Genomic DNA, 18,737 nt, shown 5'->3' with positions numbered 1-18,737 from the left:
TAGCAACAACCCATTCTTCTCTTACTCCTTTTCTCTGTTAAACTTTCTAACTTCGCAGAGACCGAGGGAGGGGCTGAGTTGAGGCCAGCCGCGGGAAAAAAGACCTAGATGAGCCCGTAGACCCTGGGAGGTAGGGGCTCCTCCCTCCACGCCTCATCCTGAATGCATCCTGGAGATGACAAGGGAAGGGGACGAGCTGTCAGGTGAAGGGAGAGGGAAAGCCTGGAGTCCAATCTGTCCGTCCCGGATGCTGCAGATCCCTTGAAAAGCCAGCCCACCAAGCATTAAAGGGAAAGAAACGCCACACTGCCAGAGAAGAGAGAGGGCAGCCCCAAGACGCAAAACTTTTATTTGCTGTACACTCAAAAGGCATCTCACGCTATCACACCAGTCCACAGCTTGTGCGGGTGATCGCTCAAGCTCAGCTCTGGCCCTGCTGCTGTCGCTGCTGACTGTCCTCCTCTTCTTCCTGGCCCTCTGGTGGGGGCGGGGGTGGGGGCGGCTCCTCCAGCCCGGAGGAGGACGCCAGGAGCTCCCCGGTGGACCCCGCCAGGCGGAAGACCACGGGGATCTGGGCCAGGGCTGGGTTGGTCTCCTGCAAGCCCTGGATCCACCTGGCCAGTGTAGCTTGGTCGTGGGTACCCGCCATGCATATGGCGAAGACAGGGCCTTCCTCCACTGTTGGGGAAACAGGTGCTCAGAGTTTGTGCAGTGGGGACTGGAGGAGCACCTCCCATGCCTGCACCCCTTCCAGGCCACAGGTGGGATGTTTCTTGTGCATCCAAGCCTTTGCACAAGATAGCCCATCTACCTAGATTGCTAATCCCATGCTTCACCTGAGTGATGCCTCCTGGGTCTTCAACATTCCACCAGGAAGTCTCCCCACATCCCACCCATGCTAGATGGTGTGCTCCTCCCTTGAGACCCCAAGAATATAACTTAACTTGCCTGTTCCCCCACTGCCCAGAGCTGCTCAAGGGGAGGAGCTTGGCTTGTCCTGGTCACACTCAGTAGCCAGCACAGAGATGCTCCATGACCAAGGGCTGACAGGCCTGGAGCCACTGGGAGTACGTGTGTGTGTGTGTGTGTGTGTGTGTGTCCCCTGGGAGTACGTGTGTGTGTCCCCTGGGAGTGTGTGTGTGTGTGTGTGTGTGTGTGTACTTGGACATCTACTGGGTCTGCATGTGGGGTAACTGGGCTGGGTCTCAGCCTGAGTGCCACCCTTCCACCCCAGAGGCCTCATTATGTCCGGTGTTTGGAAACCTGCCCATCCCAGTTTTACCTTTATGGATGTCAAACTCATAGTCATCCCAGCTGCTCCTCCCGTAATCCAGGTCCAGCTGCATCGGGTAGTGGAGATTCCATTCCTCTGGAATTTCTTCCACTTCCTACCCCAGGGAGGCGGGTACAGCAGGGTCAGAGGCCCAGAATCTTGCAGCCAGCTACAGCCTACCTCCCGAAACCAGGAGCTATCCCTTCCCCTTCTGCCTGCCCCTCTGAGACCTAACATGAGCCCTCAGGCTGGTGCCAACAACCCCCCAAACACACCCATACCCCCCCCCCCACTCATGCTTTGGGTCCTTACCCTCTCCTCAGGGGGCAGCAAGTCAGCTCTGAGGATGTGATAATAGACACATTTGTCTCGGAGCCACAGGGAAAAGGGGCCCTCGACGAAGATAGGCCGGGCTGGGTTGTGCTGGGCCAAGGCAGCCTGCTGTTCAGGAGTCTGGATTCCTGGTGTGGAGACACACATGCCCAGGGGGCCCTGGCTGATGGACTCTGGCCAAAGGCCCAGGGAGCCCACCCAGCAGGCCTGGTGGGAATCCAGCACCCCCATGCCAGAGCCTTACCTACAATGTGGGGCTCGGTGGGATCTGCTGTACCTGTGGAGTCTTTGGAAGAAGGCATCTGCAAGGAGGAGTAGGGGTGGAAGCTTGTGGCCCCCAGCCCCTATAGAAGAGCTGGGGAGAAAAATGGGGGAAGGGGATCCCAGCGAATTCAGGGCTCCTCTTGGTCTACCCATCACTCAAGCCCATCCCTTCCTTACTTCTATCCAATTTGGCACTAGCTGCCGTCATTTAAAATGTGTACACAGAGGGAACCTTAGAGCCTGCCTGTGTTAAAATCTGGGATCTGCCACACAGGCTGTGTGACTGTGGTCAAGTCGATGTACCTGTGTGCCTCAGTTTCTCCAGATGCAAAATGGAGATAACACCACTTAATTCAGATGGTTCTAAAATGCCGAGAACAGTGCCTGGCACATAGTAAATGCTCTGTGCTTGTGAAGTTTTAAAAAGAAAAATAATTTCACGTGCACAGTATACTCCAAGAAGGAGACACAAGAAGCAAATCAGCAAACTCACGACCCTGAGATCAAGACCTGAGCTGAGATCAAGAGTCGCACACTTAACTGACTGAGCCACCCAGGCACCCCAATACTGATTTTTCATTTTAAATTTCACACTATGGATTTCTTTTACATCTGTTTGTATATTTTTCTCTCTCTTTTTCTCACACTAAAAATCTTGGTTCCTATCAATAGTAATACACTTACTCATCCATCAAACTATAGAAATAGTTTTGATATTACTGCTAACCATACTGCTATGGGATTAAGCTTAGGATTTCCCTACAGGTATGTTTGTTCTTAGAATAGATGCCACTAAGGATGGGCAGTTGGACAACTGACTCGGAAGAACTTTTTCTCTCACTGATTATACTATCAATTTGATATTTAGCCATATCCATTTGTTTCTGTTTGTTTTCAATTTTAGGGGAGTTACCCCCCCCTTTGAATTAAAAAATACATGTAAACATTTTCATAGTTTAAAAGTCAATCCATATTAAATAGCTGTCTCTCTTCCACTCCTGTTCTCTCTACCCCATCTCCTCCGCCTGCCCAGAGATAATCGTTTCTATCCATTTCAGATTCATCTTTGCATTATTTATTTTTGTGAAAATAGGCAAATAGGTACATGCACTTTTATTTCCCCTACTTCTCACACTGAAGGGAGCTTACTGTACCACTGAAAATACTTCAACTTTTCACTTGCCCCCCCCTTTTTTTTAACCAATCTGACTGAAGTGTTAGAATCTACATAGACAATGCCCTCTTGATGGAGTCTTGAATTGTTCTATTCTAAATCTAAGTAGTGTTGGTGATCATTTTACCATGTTTTCAACCTTTCTGTACGTACTTTTCATAATGAGGGGAAACAAGAATACATACAAAGGATATATCTGCTTGCAAATGCATAGGATCTCTTTGGAAGGAGACACAGATGTGGTCACCTCTGGGGAAGGAGCCTGGAGACTGAAGGGCCAGGCTAGGAGAGGAGAACTCTTCATTGTGTGTACTTGAGGACTATGTGGCTTCTAATGCTTTACTTTCCAAAATGAAGAAATGAGTTAAAGACTACCGTTCCTCTGCGATGTGCTCCAGGCCAAGTCTCTGTCCTTTCTCACCCGAACACCCCATTACCTACTGTCCTAACCCCTCGGTCCTCTGCCCGCCCGCATTCAGTACCATCCACATGGCCAACGGAGGGTGCTTTTGAAACAGAAACTCCCTCCAGAAACATGACTCCCACCCCATCCTTCCTCTTCTTAAAACTTCCCGGTGGCTCCCTCCCCACCAACCAGTTCAAACCACACTCTTTAGCTTGATGCCTCCGTGCCCCTTCTCCCCCAGCCTGACCCCCTGCACTGGCCAGAAGCCCTTTCTGCATCTCCCAGCTGCCCTCTGAACCCCAGCCCATGCTGCTCCCTCTGTCTAGAATACTCTCCTTACTTGTCTTGTCCCACCTGAGTGCAGCTCACCCTCACCTCCTCCAGGAAGCCCTCCCTTCCTCTTGCCCCTTCTGGGCTCCCACAGCCCCCAGTGCTTCTCCATCTCAGAACCAGCAGCTCTGAGAGAAACTGTTACCTGGGGTCAGCCTCCAGGACCACAGGATCCTCCATGTGGTCTGGCATGAGTGGGCCCCTAGGACACCGGGGCGTGTGTGTGTGTGTGTGCGTGTGTGGACTGTTTCATTCAGTCATTCAACAAACAACTGCTGAGCTCAGCTTTGTGCCAGACCCTGTGCTGAACCTTGGGAGACACAGGGGAAACTGAGTCATGGTAAATAAGCAACCAAGCCAGGCACCCCGTGCCTGAGCCAGGGTGGTCAGGAAGGGGATCCTGAGGAAGGGACAGCATAGATGAGATCGGAAGAACATGAACTCCCAGGGAGGAGTGGTCCTGGCAGAGGGAGCAGTAAGCACAAAGGCCTTAGAAGTAAACTGGCATAGAATGCTTGGGAACTGGGGCACTTGGGTGGCTTAGCCGGCTGAGCGTCCAACTCTTGATTTCGGCTCAGGTCATGATCTCAGGGTCCTGGGATCAAGCCCTGCATTGGGCTCTAAGCTCAGCGTGGAGTCTGCCTTGAGATTCTCCCTCTCCCTCTACCCCTCCCCCACCCCCTCAAATAAATAAATAAAATCTTAAAAAAAAAAAAAAAGGAAGGCTCAAGCTCCAGAAAGGAAGACAAATCCCAGAATACAGTGTGGGGAGAGGGGCAGGAGGAGAGGTCAGAGGTCAAGCTGCAGTGAGGAGTGAGGGCCACGGGAACCTAGTGAGGGCTCAGCCTGTCTCAGCACAATCACTCAAGGTGAGTGAGGGGGCCCAGGCTGGGGTTGCAGCTGAGGGTGTGGACAGGGGTGGATACCTGGTAAATGGTGACCGTGGCGCTGAGGTTGGGCTCCATGTGCCGCAGGCCCAACTTGGCCAGGTCCACAGGGTCCTGGGGCAGGTCCCGGGGCACAGGGAAGGGGTTGATATTCTTGAAGCGGGAGAACCACAGCTTCATGCGCACGTACTTGAGCATGGGGTAACTTTTCCGTCCAAATATCTGAATCAGTAGGAACTCAGTCTCCTTGTTGGGCATCACGCCTATGTCGGGCAGAAGGAGGCAGAGCCTCAGGCAGGGGGCCGCAGGGGGAAGGGGAGACAGAGACATGGGAGACAGAGAGGGGCAGGGGAGCCGGGATCAAGAGGGAATCAGGAGGAGGCCCAGATGGAAAGAACCAGAGACAGGAAGAATTGAAGTCAGGGGATTGATGACAGAGAGGGAGAACAGAATTAGAACTGAAAGGAACAGTCCGAGGGAGAGAGGAAAGAGAAGGGAGACAGAGGAGAGATTGAGGTGGGTAGGGGAGCAAGCCAGCCAAACAGACAGACAGGCAGAGAAAAGACAAGTTAGAGCTGTGGAGCAGTGGAGGGGCCCAAGACCAGGGAGAAGGAAGAAACCCACTCCCCACCCCTGAGCCTGATGGCCTCACCGTGGCTCTCCATCTGTTCCAGGACAGCGATCCCACACTCCTGCTGCCGTGGGTAGTGGATGAACATGCTCTGGAAGATGCTTCGAGGCCGGAAGACCTCCTTGGGAAAGATGTCAAGCAGCAGGTTGTAGACAGCCAGGTCCCTCTCGACACCGTACTCCTGCATCTTGCGCAGGGCCAGGTAGATGAAGTCCACGTGGCCCCGCTTGTGCACATTGTGCTGCCCGAAGTTCTGCACCACGCGCACGAAGTTCGCCTTGTCCCGCGCCCCTTCCGGTGCCTGCTGGAACAGCTCCTCATGGAGGGTCAGGGCCTTCGTGGGTCCCTTCCGGGGCTCAGGCCCGGGCGGGACCAGCCACGAGTCAGAGTTATGGGCAGCTGCGCTGCAGTGGAGGCCCCGTGGGACCCGGAGAGGCACCTGGGGACAGAGAACCGTTACCGGAATCTGGCACCTCCCAGGGCCCCTGGGGGGACTGCCGGGCTGGCTCTTTCCTGGGAAAGGTGCCAGTGGGCATCCCAAAGGGCCCCTGAGGAGGTGTGGTGCTGTGGTGACAAGCCCAAGATCAGGCACCGTTACAAAGTGTGAGAACACAACAGTGAAACCCCCATGGAGGCTGCTTGGCCACATTCACCATGGCAAACACACCCTCTGATGGAGGGATCCTGTATCGGGTTTGCAAATCCAACAGCTATAAACAAAACCTGGGCCAAATGCTGTCTGCGTGTCCACTGTAGTGGTGGAAATGGCCACAATGTGCATCCGCAAGGAAATGGCTAAGCACCTGGCCGTGAACGTGAACTGGGAGCACCTGCATCTCTGAGAGGCACTGAGGAGGGTCTTGTGTGACCCAGAACGAGCTCCCAGGTATATTATGAAGCGAAAAAAAGCAACGTGTGCAACGGTGTAGAGTAAGTTCCCAGAGGTGTAAAATAACCTCACCAACTCCTATATAATAGATCTTCATTATTTGTGGATTCCCTAGTTGCATATTTGCCTACTTGCTAAAACTGATTTGTAATCCCAAAGTCAATACTCTTAACACTTTCCTGATCATTCACAGACACATGCAGTGCGGTGAACAATTGGAGTCGTCCAAGTCTGTTCATTCCCAGCTGAGTTCGAACAAGGCGACACTCGGCCTTCTTGTTTCGGCTCGCACGCTGTCAACAAGTGTCCTCTTAGAGATGTTTTTTTAGTGCACGGTTTTCACATCTTCTTTTTTTTTTTTTAAAGATTTTATTTATTTGACAGAGAGAAACACAGCAAGAGAGGGAACACAAGCAGGGGGAGTGGGAGAGGGAGAAGCAGGCTTCCCACTGAGCAGCGAGCCTGATGCGGGGCTCGATCCCAGGACCCTGGAACCATGACCTGAGCCAAAGGCAGAAGCTTAACGACTGAGCCACTCAGGTGCCCCATGGTTTTCACATCTTCTTATTGGTGATTTTGCTGTGGAAAATGGCCCCCAAGCATAGTGCTGAAGGGCTGTCTAGTGTTCCTCCCTGAAAGAAGGCTCTGCTGCTCCTTACAGAGAAAATAGCATGTGGTAGCGGAGCTTCATTCAGGCGTGAGTTATAGCGCTGGTGGCTGGGAGTTTAGTGTTCACGAATCAACAATATACAGCCAATAAGATGTCTTTAAACAGAAACACACATACAACAAGGTATGTATTGACTGGTTGATGAAAATGTGAGCAGAGGCTCACAGGAACCTACCCCATATTTCCCTGGAAGCGATGGTTTAGTATTCACTAACTAATTCGGTGTAGGCGGCCACTTTATAAAACGTAACTACTGTGGATAATGAGAATTGACTGTACGCATATACGTTTTTTGCTCCTGTAAAGTATGTCTGGGAAGAAATGCATTAAGTGGGTAACACCTCTTGCCTCTAGAGAGAGGAGCTAAGTGGTGGCCAAGCAAAAGAGGGACAGACCCTTGTCTGGTGTAGCCCCAGAACTATTTGAATTGCCCACTGGAACTAACAGTATTATCTGTTCAAAAGATACATCTCAACGACTGAGTTTAAAAAAGAAAATGCAGATTTTGGAATCAGAAGGAATCTTGGCTTGACTGTCCTCTGCTAGGTGATGCCCACATCCCACTTTACTGCTCAGGCCTCAGTTTCCCCATCTGTTATGATGGTGTTTCCCTTGGGTCAAGCAGACCTTGTTCCCCAGAGTGGGGAGTGGAGGCTGCTGGGGGCAAACCTGAGGGGCAACTATGGCCAGCTGTCTACTTTTGTCAATAAAGTCATATTCAAATATAGCCAGGCACATTCATGATGTCTAGTCTGGGGCTGTATTTGCATTACATTGGCAGAGGTGAGTAGTTGTAACTGAGATTGTGTGGGTTGCAAAGCCAAAAATACTTAGTATCTGACTCTTTACGAAAATGTTTGCTCACCCCTGTATGGATAGTATACTACCAAATTTCTTATTTTAAGTGAAACTGAATGTTTAAATTAGAATGGCTATATACAAGGCATCTTTAAAAATACATGGCGGGGGCGCCTGGGTGGCTCAGTCGTTAAGCGTCTGCCTTCGGCTCAGGTCGTGATCCCAGGACCCTGGGATCGAGCCCCACATTGGGCTCCCTGCTCTGCGGGAAGCCTGCTTCTCCCTTTCCCACTCCCCCTGCTTGTGTTCCCTCTCTCATTCTGTCAAATAAATAAATAAAATCTTTAAAAAATAAATAAATAAATAAATAAATAAATAAATAAAAATACATGGTGAGGGGCTCCTGGCTGGCTCAGTTGGTAGAGCATGCGACTCTTGATCTCAGGGTCATGAGTTCAAGCCCCATATTGGGCATGGAGCCTACTTAAAAAAAAAAAAAATATATATATATATATATATATGAGAGAGAGAGAGATGTATCTATCTATTTGGCATATAAGAGCTAATAGTTAAGTTACTCAATATTCTTCCAGGTATTGTTGACCACTTTCTGAGTGTGAAGCTCATTTAATCTTTCCAATTGCCCATTGAGAGAGAGTGTGCTCTTAGTGTACCCATTTTACAGAGGAGGAAACTGAGGCCCAGAGAGGTGAAATGGGATGTCTGGTGTCCCATAGCTGCAAAGTGACAGAGCTGAGATCAGAGTCCCTGCCCTTAGTCCCTCTGCTCTGCTGCCCCAACAGCCATCCCAATGTCCTATTTATGTAAGGTGACCTTAAAAAAAAAAGTGTCCATTTAAAGTGAAATCGTAGGCAACTAATTCTGCAGGTGGTATGTGCATAGGTCAAAAATCAGAAAGGAAGCTCTAGAATGCCCAAAAGAAGGGGAGACACCACAAAGGAGATAATGTAAACAAAAAGCATAGCACAGGGCCTGGCACAGAGGATGTGCTCAAAAAGGGAAGCACAGGCATACCCCCGAGATATTGAGGGTTCAGTTCCAGACCCCCACAGTAAAGCAGATGTCACAATAAAGTGTGCCAAATGAATTTTTGGCTTCCCAATGCATAGGAACGTTAGGTTTACATTATACTGTAGTCTATAAAGTGAAAAATAACATTATGTCTAAAGAAATGTACGTACCTTAATTAAAAAATACTTTCTTGTTAAAAATGCTAACCAGCATCTAAGCTTTCAGAGGGTCATAATCGCTGCTCACGGATCACCATAACATGCATGATAATAATGAGTAAGTTTGAAATATTGCAAGAATTACCAAAATGTGACACAGAGACAGGAAATGAGCAAATGTTGTTGGGAAATGGCACCACCAGACTTGCTCGACAGAGGGTTGCCACAAACCCTCAACTTGTAAAAACCAAAAAAACCCCGCATTATCTGTGAAGCACAATAAAACAAGGTATGCCTGATTATTATTATCATCACTGTTACTGCTGTCTGTGCTCATTGATTGGCTTAGGCCATCTGGTCACTCTGGGAAGGGACAGAAGTTCAATGTTCTGCCCACATCTTTACAAATGGATGCAGGAGTTACCCACAAGTCACCACCCAAATCTACTTAGCTCCTCTATCCTCATTTCCAAATTCAACCCCCCTACCCACATGGACCGCAGTGCTTCTTAAAATGAGTAAGGCCCATTCAGCTGACCCTCAGAGCAGATAGGCCAGCTGGTGTGAGCGGACAACTGTTCGGCTGATGGTTACCTGAGAGAAGGGGGCTCCCATGAGGGTGGCCCCACAGATGCCTCCCCAGCCCCGAGAGAGGCCCCGGGCCAGCAGGATGGCTTGGGCCCAGCTCATGCCGCTGCTCGTCAGATGACCACCTGGCCGAGAAAGAAAAAAAAGACAGCATCAGCCTGGCACCCCACCTGCTAACAGAGATGAGACCCCTCATGGGCAGAGACCATGTTCCCGGTTGGCATGGCTAACTGACCAGCCCCCCTGGTCTCCTCATCCACAGAATGGACTTAAAATGGGTGTTGCAACCAAGGATCCCTACGTTGTTGGGCTAAACCCTCCACTAACTGGAGGAATTTGCTCCTGCCATGGTCTCCCTCCCTACTGGATCTTTTTTTTTTTTCTTAAGATTTATTTATGGGGCGCCTCGGTGGCTCAGTTGGTTAAGCATCTGCCTTCGGCTCAGGTCATGGTCTCAGGGGCCTGGGATCAAGTCTCCCGTTGGGCTCCCTGCTCAGTGGGGATTCTGCTTCTCCCTCTGCCCCTCCCCCTGTTCTCTCTCTCTCTCTCAAATAAAAAATATGAGAGAGTACACATGAGAGGGGGAGGGGCAGAGGGAGAGAGAGAATCTTAAGCAGGTTCCATGCCCAGTGAGGAGCCCGACACAGGGCTCAATCTCACAACCCTGAGATCATAACCTGAACCGAAACCGAGTCAGATGCTTAACCAACTGAGCCACCCAGGCACTTCTGGATCTTTTTTTTTTTTTTTTTAATCAATTTTATTCACATATCATATAGTTCACCCTTTTCAAGTGTAAAATTCAATGGTTTTTTAGTATATTCACAGTCGTGCAACCATCACTACAATCTTATTTTAGAACATTCTCGTCACCCCAAGAAGAAAACCTATACCCATCAGCAGTCCCTCTCATTTTCCCTCAGGCAATCACTAACCCACTGTCTCTATAATTTGCCTACTCTGGGTAGTTCGTATAAAAGGAGCCATACCACACGTACTCTTGTGCAACTAGCTTCTTTCGCTTAGCAGGTGTTTCAGGTTTATCCATATTGTAGCAGTATCAGACTTCATTCATTTTAATTGCCAAAAAATTCCATTATACGGATATAACCATGCTTTGTTTATCCATTCATCAATTGATGGACATTTGGCATTACCACTTTCTGACTATTATGACTAACGCTGCAATGAACACTTATGTGAAGTTTTGTGTGAACAGGTGCTTACATGCCTCTTAGGTATATACATAGAAGTCAAATTGTTGAGACATATGGTAATTCTATGTCTAACATTTTGAGGAACTGCCAAACTGTTTTTTTATTGTAAGTAGGCTCCATGCGCAACGTGGAGTTTGAACTCACGACCCCCAGATCAAGAGTCACATGCTCTACCAACTGACACAGCCCAGCGCCCTCTGCCAACTAAAGTGGCCACACCATTTTACATTCTCACCAGCAATATATAAGGGTTCCAATTTCTCCACATACTTGCCAATTCTTGTGGGCTTTTTGATTAGACACACTAGTGTATGTGAAGTGATATCTCATGGTTGGATTTGCACCTCCCTAAAAATTGATGCCGAGTATCTTCTCATGTCCTTAATGGCCATTGTGTATCTTTTTTGGAGAAATGTGTATTTAGATCCTTTGAACATTTAAAAAATTGGGCTACTTATCTTTTTATCACTGAGTTGTAAGGGTTCTTTATATATTCAGGATACTAACCCTTGTGATTTACAAATACTTTCTCCCATTCTTTGGGTCATCTTTTCACTTTCTTGATGTTACTGTTTGCAGCACAAGTCTTATTTTGATGACATCCAATTTATGTTTTTTATAGCTGTAAGGTTGATGTTGTATCTAAAAAACCACGGCCGAGGCCAAGGTCATAAAGATTTATTCCTATGTTGGGGCGCCTGGGTGGCGCAGTTTGTTAGGCATCTGACTCTTGGTTTCAGCTCAGGTCATGATCTCAGGGTTGTGAGACTGAGCCCCTGCATTGGGCTCTACGTTCAGCGTGGAGTCTGTTTGGGACTCCTCTCCCTCTCTCTCTCAAATAATATAAATCTTAAAAAAAAAAAAGAGAGATTTATTCCTATTTTCTTCTAAGAGTTTAATAGCTTTAGCTCTTACATTCAGTCCTATGATCCACCTTGAATTAATTTTTGTGTATGGTGTGAGAAAGGGATTCATTTCAAATGGATATCCAGTTGTCTTGGTACTATCTGTTGAAGAGACCATTCTTCCCCATTTGTCTTGGCATCCTTTTTTTTTTTTAATTAAGTTTTAAAATTTTAATTTCAGTATAGTTAACATAGTTATATTAGTTTCAGCTGTACAATAAAGTGATTCAACAGTTCTATATATTACTCAGTGCTCATCATGATAAGTGTACTCTTTTGTCTTGGCATTCTTCCTGAAAATCAACTGACCATAAATATAAGAGTTTAATTCTGGGCTCCCAATTCCATTGATCTATATGTTGGGTCTTATGCCAGTATCACACTGTTTTTGTTTTGCTTTCTTTTTAAATATTTTATTTATTTATCTGTCAGAGAGAAAGAACAAGCAGGTGGGAGTGGCAGGCAGAGGGAGAAGCAGACTCCCCTCTGAGCAAGAAGCCCGACGTGGGACTCGATCCCAGGGCCCTGGAATCATGACCTGAGCTGAAGGCAAACGCTTAACCGACTGAGCCACCCAGGCATCTCAGCACCACATTGTTGTGATTATTATAGTTTTTTAAATTTTAAAATCAGGAACTATAAGTCCTCCAACTTTGTTCTTTTTTTACAAAATTGTTTTGGCTATTCTGGGTCCCTTGCAATTACATACAGATTTTAGAATCAGCTGTCAATTTCTGCAAAAAGTCAGAGGGATTCTGATAGAGATTGTGTTGAGTCTATAGATCAATTTAGGGAATATTGGTATCTTAATAATATGAAGTCTTCTGATCCATGAACATGGGATACCTCTCCATTTATTTAGGTCATCTTTAATTTCTCTCAACAACGTTTTATAGTTTTCAGTGTATGAGTCTTTTACTCATTTTGTCAAATTTATTCATATTTCATTCTTTTTTTTTAAGATTTATTTTTAAGTAATCTCTACACCCAACACGGGGCTTGAATTCACAACCCCAAGATCAAGAGTCACATGCTCTACCAACTGGGCCAGCCAGGTGCCCCTGTTTATGTTTCATTCTTTATGGAGCTATTATATGTGGGATTATTTTCTTAATTTCATTTCTGCATTATTCAGGGCCAGGATATAGGAATACAATTTATATTCATATATTTAATCTTATATCCTGCAACCTTGCTGAACTCACTTATTAGTTCCAATAGCTTTTTATTATTATTATTATTTTTTAAAGTTTTATTTTATTTTATTTTTATTTTTTTAAAGATTTTATTTATTCATGAGAGAGAGAGAGAGGCAGAGGGAGGAGCAGGCTCCCAAGGAGCAGGGAGCCCAATGTGGGACTCGATCCCAGGACCCTGAGATCATGACCTGAGCCGAAGGCAGATGCTTAACCATCTGAGCCACCCAGGCGCCCGCTTTTTATTATTCTTTAGGATTTTCTATATACAAGATTACATCACCTGCAAATAGAGTTTTACCTCTTTCTCTCCAAACTGGATGTCTTTTATTTATTTTTCTTTCCCAAGTGCCCTTGCTGGAACCATCAGTACAAAGTGGCAAGAGTTGATATCCTTTTTTGTTCTTGATCTTAGGGGAAAAGCATCATTAAGTATGATGTGAGCTGTGGGTTTTTCATAAATGGGCTTTATAAGGTTAAAGAAATTCCCTTCTAGGGGTGCCTGGGTGTCTTAGTTGGTTGAGTGTCCGACTCTTGATTTTGGCTCAAGTTGTGATCTCAGGGTTGTGAGACTGAGCCCCACATCAGGCTCCACCCTCAGCATGGGGTCTGCTTGTCCCTCTCCCTCACGCTCTCTCTCTAGAATAAATAAATAAAAATCTTAAAAAAATTCCTTTCTATATCCAGATGTTGAATGTTTTCATCAGAAACAGTACTGGGGGGCGCCTGGGTGGCTCAGTCGTTAAGCGTCTGCCTTCAGCTCAGGTCATGGTTCCAGGGTCCTGGGATCAAGCCCCATATCAGTCTCCCTGCTCTGCGGGAAGCCTGCTTCTCCCTCTCCCACTGCCCCTGCTTGTGTTCCCTCTCTCGCTGTGTCTCTGTCAAAAAAATAAATAAAATCTTTAAAAAAAAAAAAAAGAAAAGAAACAGTACTGGATTTTGTTAAGTACTTTTTGTTGCAACTACTGAAACAATCATGTCGTTTTTGTCTTTTATTCTATTAATACGGTATGTAACATTAACTGGTTTTCAGATTTTAAAGTAATTTTGCATTTCTGGGACAAATTCCACTTGGTCATGGTGTATAATCCTTTTTATATGTTGCTAAAATTTGGTTTGCTAGTTATTTTGTTGAGGATTTTTACATCCACATTCATAAGAGATAATGGTCTGTAGTTTTGAGTGTGTGTGATTTGGTATCAGGATAATAAATGAGCTGGGAAGTATCTGGATTATTATTACCATTTAAACTTTCTCTAGCATCTCCCATCTTGTCCCAAAGACTCCCTCCAGCGTCTGCTCCACATCTCTGCTCCCTTTACAGCAAAGCTTCTCCCAAGAGGTATATACACACTATGCTTCCTCATTCTCTCCAGCTTGGCTGCTGTCCCAACCACTCCACTGACACCATTTGTAAAGGCCCCTTTTGTTACCAAAGCCAATGATTATTTCTCAGGCCTCATTTTGCTCAATTTCTCAGAAGCATGCACCATGGGTGAGGCCCTCCTCCCACTTTCTTGGCATTCTAGATTTTCTTCCTAGAACCCAGGCTATTTCTCAGCCAATCAGCAAGACCCACTTCCTTCTTTAAAGTTTGCAATGTCTGCAAACTTGAATGTGCAGCTAAATCACCCAGGATCTTGTTAAAATGCAGATTTTGGGGGCACCTGGGTGGCGCAGTTGATTAAGCGCCTGCTTTTGGCTCAGGTCGTGATCCCGGGGTCCTGGGATCAAGCCCCGCGTCGGGCTCCCTGATCAGCGGGGAGTCTGCTTCTCCCTCTCCCTCTGCTGTTCCCCCCCTGCTTGTGCTTTCTCTCACTCTCTCTCCTGCTCTCTGTCAAATAAATAAATAAAATCTTTTTAAAAGAATGCAGATTTTGATCCAGCAAGTCTGGGGTAGAGCTAAAGACCTTATACATCCAACAAGCTTCCAAATGATACTGATGCTGCTGGTCTGGGGATCATACTTTGAGTAATAAAGCTGCAAAGTATCCCACATTCTGGATGTGTCTGTCTGCTACCCTGAGGTGTCTTTCAACTTGTTCCTCTCCTCTCTCTACTACTGTAGGCAGCACTAATGGTTCTCAAACCTTGTTCATATTAGAATCATCTAGAGAGCTTTTAAAAATCCCCATATCCAGGGGCGCCTGGGTGGCTCAGCCGTTAAGCGTCTGCCTTTGGCTCAGGTCGTGATCCCAGGACCCTGGGATCGAGCCCCACATCGGGCTCCCTGCTCTGCGGGGAAGCCTGCTTCTCCCTCTCCTACTCCCCCTGCTTGTGTTCCCTCTCTCACTATGTCTCTCTCTGTCAAATAAATAAATAAAATTAAAAAAAAAAAAATCCCCATATCCAGGCCATACCCTGTATATAATAAATCAAAGTATCTAAATCTAGGGCCCAGGCATCAGCATTTTATTTATTTATTTTTTATTTATTTATTTTTTTAAAGATTTTATTTATTTATTTATTTGAGAAAGAGAGAGAGAGAGAGAAACAGCATGAGAGGGGATAGGGTCAGAGGGAGAAGCAGACTCCCCGCCGAGCAGGGAGCCCGATGCGGGACTCGATCCCAGGACTCCAGGATCATGACCTGAGCCGAAGGCAGTTGCTTAACCAACTGAGCCACCCAGGCGCCCAGGCATCAGCATTTTAAAGCACTCCAGCGGTGCCTGGGTGGCTCAGTGAGTTAAGCACCTGCCTTTGGCTCAGGGACTGAGCCCCATGTAGGGCTCCCTGCTCAGCAGGGAGTCTGCTTCTCCCTCTCCCTCTGCCCTCCACCCCCCACTTATGCTCTCAAATAAATAATCTTAAAAAAAAAAAAAAAACACAACTCTAAGACACTCCAATGACTCTAATATGCAGCCCAAAGTAAGACCTTATCTGAATCTTCACTACTCAAAGTGTGTTCCAGGGACCAGCCATATCAACATTATCATTTAGGAGCTCGTTAGAAAAGTAGAATCTCAGCCCTAACCCAGACCTCCTGAATCAGAATCCACATTTGAAGAAGAGTCCAGGTTTCTCATATGTGTGTTAAAGTCTCAGAAATGATGATCTATGTGCTGATGGATTCCAAATAGTTATTTTTTTAAAAGATTTTATTTGGGCGCCTGGGTGGCTCAGATGGTTAAGCATCTGCCTTCGGCTCAGGTCATGATCCCAGGGTCCTGGGATCGAGTCCTGCATCGGGCTCTCTGCTCCTTGGGAGCCTGCTTCTCCCTCTGCCTCTCTCTCTCTGTCTCTCATGAATAAATAAATAAAATCTTAAAAAAAAAAGATTTTATTTATTTATTTGAAAGAGAGAGTGAGAGTGAGTGAAAGAGAGCACAAGCCAGTGGGGGGAGAGGCAGAGGGAGAGGGAGAAGCAGACTCCCCGCTGAGCAGGGAGCCCAATGCGGAGCTTGATCCCAGGCCCCTGGGACCATGACCTGAGCTGAAGGCAGACGCTTAATCGACTGAGCCACCCAGGAGCCCTGAATTCCAAATAGTTACTAACAGTCCTGAGCTCCAGCCTCCATACCTAACTGCCACTTTGGCATATACCTAGCCATCTCAAACTTAATTTGCTCCAGAATGATATCCCTGCTTAAACTTGTTCCTCCGAATCCTAGCCAATCATACCACCATTCCTAGTCATTCAGGCCACAAACCTAGGAGTCATTTCTGAGTCCACTATGTCCCTCATTCACCCATTCAATCCACTGAGTAGTCCTGATAAGTACTTCCAAATCCATCCCAAATACATCCATTTCTCTCCATCTGCAAGCCACCACCCCAATCCATGATCTCTTTAATACCTACCCAGCTTTCCCACCAGTCAATTCTCCCTGCCATGTCTGGAGGGAGCTTTTTAGAATGTAAACTAAATTCAGTGTTCTCTGCCTAAAAATCGCTAGTGTTTTATCACACTTAAAATATTCAGACAGGGTCTACCCCTCCAAACTCAACTTTTTTTTTTTTTTTTTTAAGGATTTTATTTATTTATTCGAGAGAGACAGCACAAGCAAGGGGAAGGTAAGGGGCAGAAGGAGAAGCAGCCTCCCCAGGAGCATGAAGCCCTACTGCGGGCTCCATCCCAGGACCCCGGGGTCGTGACCTGAGCCAAAGGCAGACCCTTAACGGACTGAGCCACCCAGGCGCCCTTAGCTACACTGTTTCTTAAACAAGCTAAGTTTATTCTAGTCTCAGAGCCTTTGCACTTGCTTTTCCCTCTGTTTGGAAATTTCTTCCCCCAGATCAGTCCATAGCTGTCTCTGGTCATTCAGGTCTATATTCAAATGAGAGGCTTTCCCTGACCATAGCCCCACTCCCAATCTAAAGCCCCATCACCGTGATGAATGCATCGTTAGCAATTAACATCTGAAATCACCTGTTCCCTCTATTTCTGACTTGTTTAATGTCTGGCTCCCCCGGAAGATCGAAGGCTTTGTCTGTCTTCCTCATTGCCGTGTTTCCAGCACTTGGATAGTGCCTGGAATATGGTAGGTACCTAACAAGTATCAGTTGAATGGGGAGAAGAGCTAAATTTCTACAAAACGTCTATGATCTATAAGTCTGAACCCCATGGCGGGGTGTACCTACAGCAGCTCTGAGGCTGGCTGTCAGGATTCTGGGTTTCTTGGGAGAAACGGACCGACGCGGGTTCGAATTCCGGCCTAGAGGCCAACTTGCGGCGTGACTTCGGGAGAGGGCCTTAACCTCTCTGAGCCTCAGCTGTCTCATCTGCAAAACAGGAGATTAGGGACGTGGGGAGGGGAGTACACGGAGAGCGGCCTTTCCCAGCACGTCCCCGCCCCGCATTTCAAAAGGTCACGGTGCCCTAGCCCTGCAGCTAGGTCGCTCTGGGCCGCCCTCCCGCCCTGCCGGCCCAGAACCGGCCGCCCAGGACCCAGCAGTTCGAGCTCGCCTCCCCACGCGCGACCTACATACTCACGCGGCAAGCCGCGGACTCCGGGCCGGCTCGGTCTCATCTCTGGGCGCCGCCATTTTACCCAGATTGCTTCCAGGTCACGGGTCACCAGGGAGACAGCAAATCGAGAACGCCGGTTTAGGGAGGTCCCGCCCCAAGTGGAGCAGCACCAATAGGAAGGCAGAAAGACCTTGGTCCCGCCTCTACTAAGGCCGAGAAAAGAGTGACTGGACCGATCCGGGCTGGGAGGCTGGACTTGAGGGGCGGGGCTTGTGACTCCACCTGGAGGCTCCAGTTTTTCCACCTGAAATGTGGGAATGAAATATTAAAGGTAGAAGTGATGTGATTCCTTCATTTGTTCAACTAACCTTTATTGAGCGCCTCCGTGTGCTAGGCGCAGTTTTAGGCGATGAGGATGCAGCACTGACAGCAGTGATGGAGACAATTTCTGCTCATCTAGCTCCGTAACTCTGGGCTAGTGACTAACTCATCTGTGCCTGGGTTTTCTCACCCTGGGCCAATTATAATAACCTCGTGGGATTTTCCTGAAGTTTGAGTTAATCTATGCAGAACAGCCATATGCGTGCTATTGTTATGGGGAATTCACCCTAACACCTCCCTCCACCTCCCTCACTGGGAAGGCATGGAGTCTGGTTTGACACCTTGGGCCAACCTCACTGAGGGACGAGGGTCCTGTGGGGTTGTGTGTTTGTGTTTGTGATTGAGTCCTGTGGCCGCAGGTGTATATGTATGTGTGTACTGTGATGTTGGGGTGTTAAGAGTGTGGAGGTTTTCATGAATTTTTGTAGTATTTCAGAACTTGAGCAAAGGTGTGTAGGTGTGAGTGTGGGTCAGGAATGGTCCCCGTGTATATCAGTGTGAGCTAGGCCAGTCTGGGCATTGGGGTGCGTGGTCCTTGTGTGTCCACGTGTTGGCAGCTGTGCACACACCTGTAATTGTACAACCTTCAGGGTGTCTGTGATTCTGTGCGTGTGGGAGGGTGTGGAATTTGTCCCACGACTCTGAGGGGCTAGCAGTAGGTGTGGCAAAGTTTCTGTGGTCATTCACATGCCATAA

The 18,737-nt window shown here is 47.4% G+C and overlaps 1 protein-coding gene across 2 annotated transcripts; it reads right to left on the bottom strand.

Annotated features, from left to right (window-relative positions):
* Positions 1 to 330: 330 nt before the first annotated feature.
* ECSIT (ECSIT signaling integrator) lies at positions 331 to 17,789 on the bottom strand. 2 transcript variants are annotated; one of them, XM_034996657.1, is made up of 9 exons: positions 17,685 to 17,789; positions 17,333 to 17,473; positions 9,440 to 9,558; positions 5,320 to 5,737; positions 4,707 to 4,930; positions 1,851 to 1,908; positions 1,586 to 1,734; positions 1,283 to 1,388; positions 331 to 678 (listed from the first exon to the last, which is right to left on the bottom strand). In XM_034996657.1, the coding sequence occupies exons 3-9, from the start codon at positions 9,533 to 9,535 to the stop codon at positions 422 to 424; spliced, it is 1,308 nt and encodes a 435-aa protein (XP_034852548.1). In that variant the 5' UTR covers positions 9,536 to 9,558; positions 17,333 to 17,473; positions 17,685 to 17,789; the 3' UTR covers positions 331 to 421. The 2 variants fall into 2 exon arrangements, with proteins under 2 accessions (XP_034852548.1, XP_034852549.1); XM_034996658.1 differs by having other exon boundaries at positions 17,677 to 17,746.
* Positions 17,790 to 18,737: the final 948 nt, after the last annotated feature.

The sequence above is a fragment of the Mirounga leonina genome, unplaced genomic scaffold (genome assembly GCF_011800145.1).
Source record: "Mirounga leonina isolate KUSES-001 unplaced genomic scaffold, KU_Mleo_1.0 Mir_94, whole genome shotgun sequence".
Lineage (NCBI taxonomy): Eukaryota > Metazoa > Chordata > Mammalia > Carnivora > Phocidae > Mirounga > Mirounga leonina.
Note: the sequence above shows the minus strand (reverse complement) of the source record. Positions and strands in the feature narration are given on the sequence as shown.

Coding starts and splice junctions, on each gene's coding strand:
- ECSIT (XM_034996657.1), bottom strand. CDS start 9,535: ATGAGCTGGGCCCAAGCCATCCTGCTGGCCCGGGGCCTCTCTCGGGGC. Junction 4,931..5,319: donor GGAACAGATGGAGAGCCACG/GTGAGGCCATCA, acceptor TGCCCGACATAG/GCGTGATGCCCAACAAGGAG. Junction 1,735..1,850: donor CACCGAGCCCCACATTGTAG/GTAAGGCTCTGG, acceptor TCTCCACACCAG/GAATCCAGACTCCTGAACAG.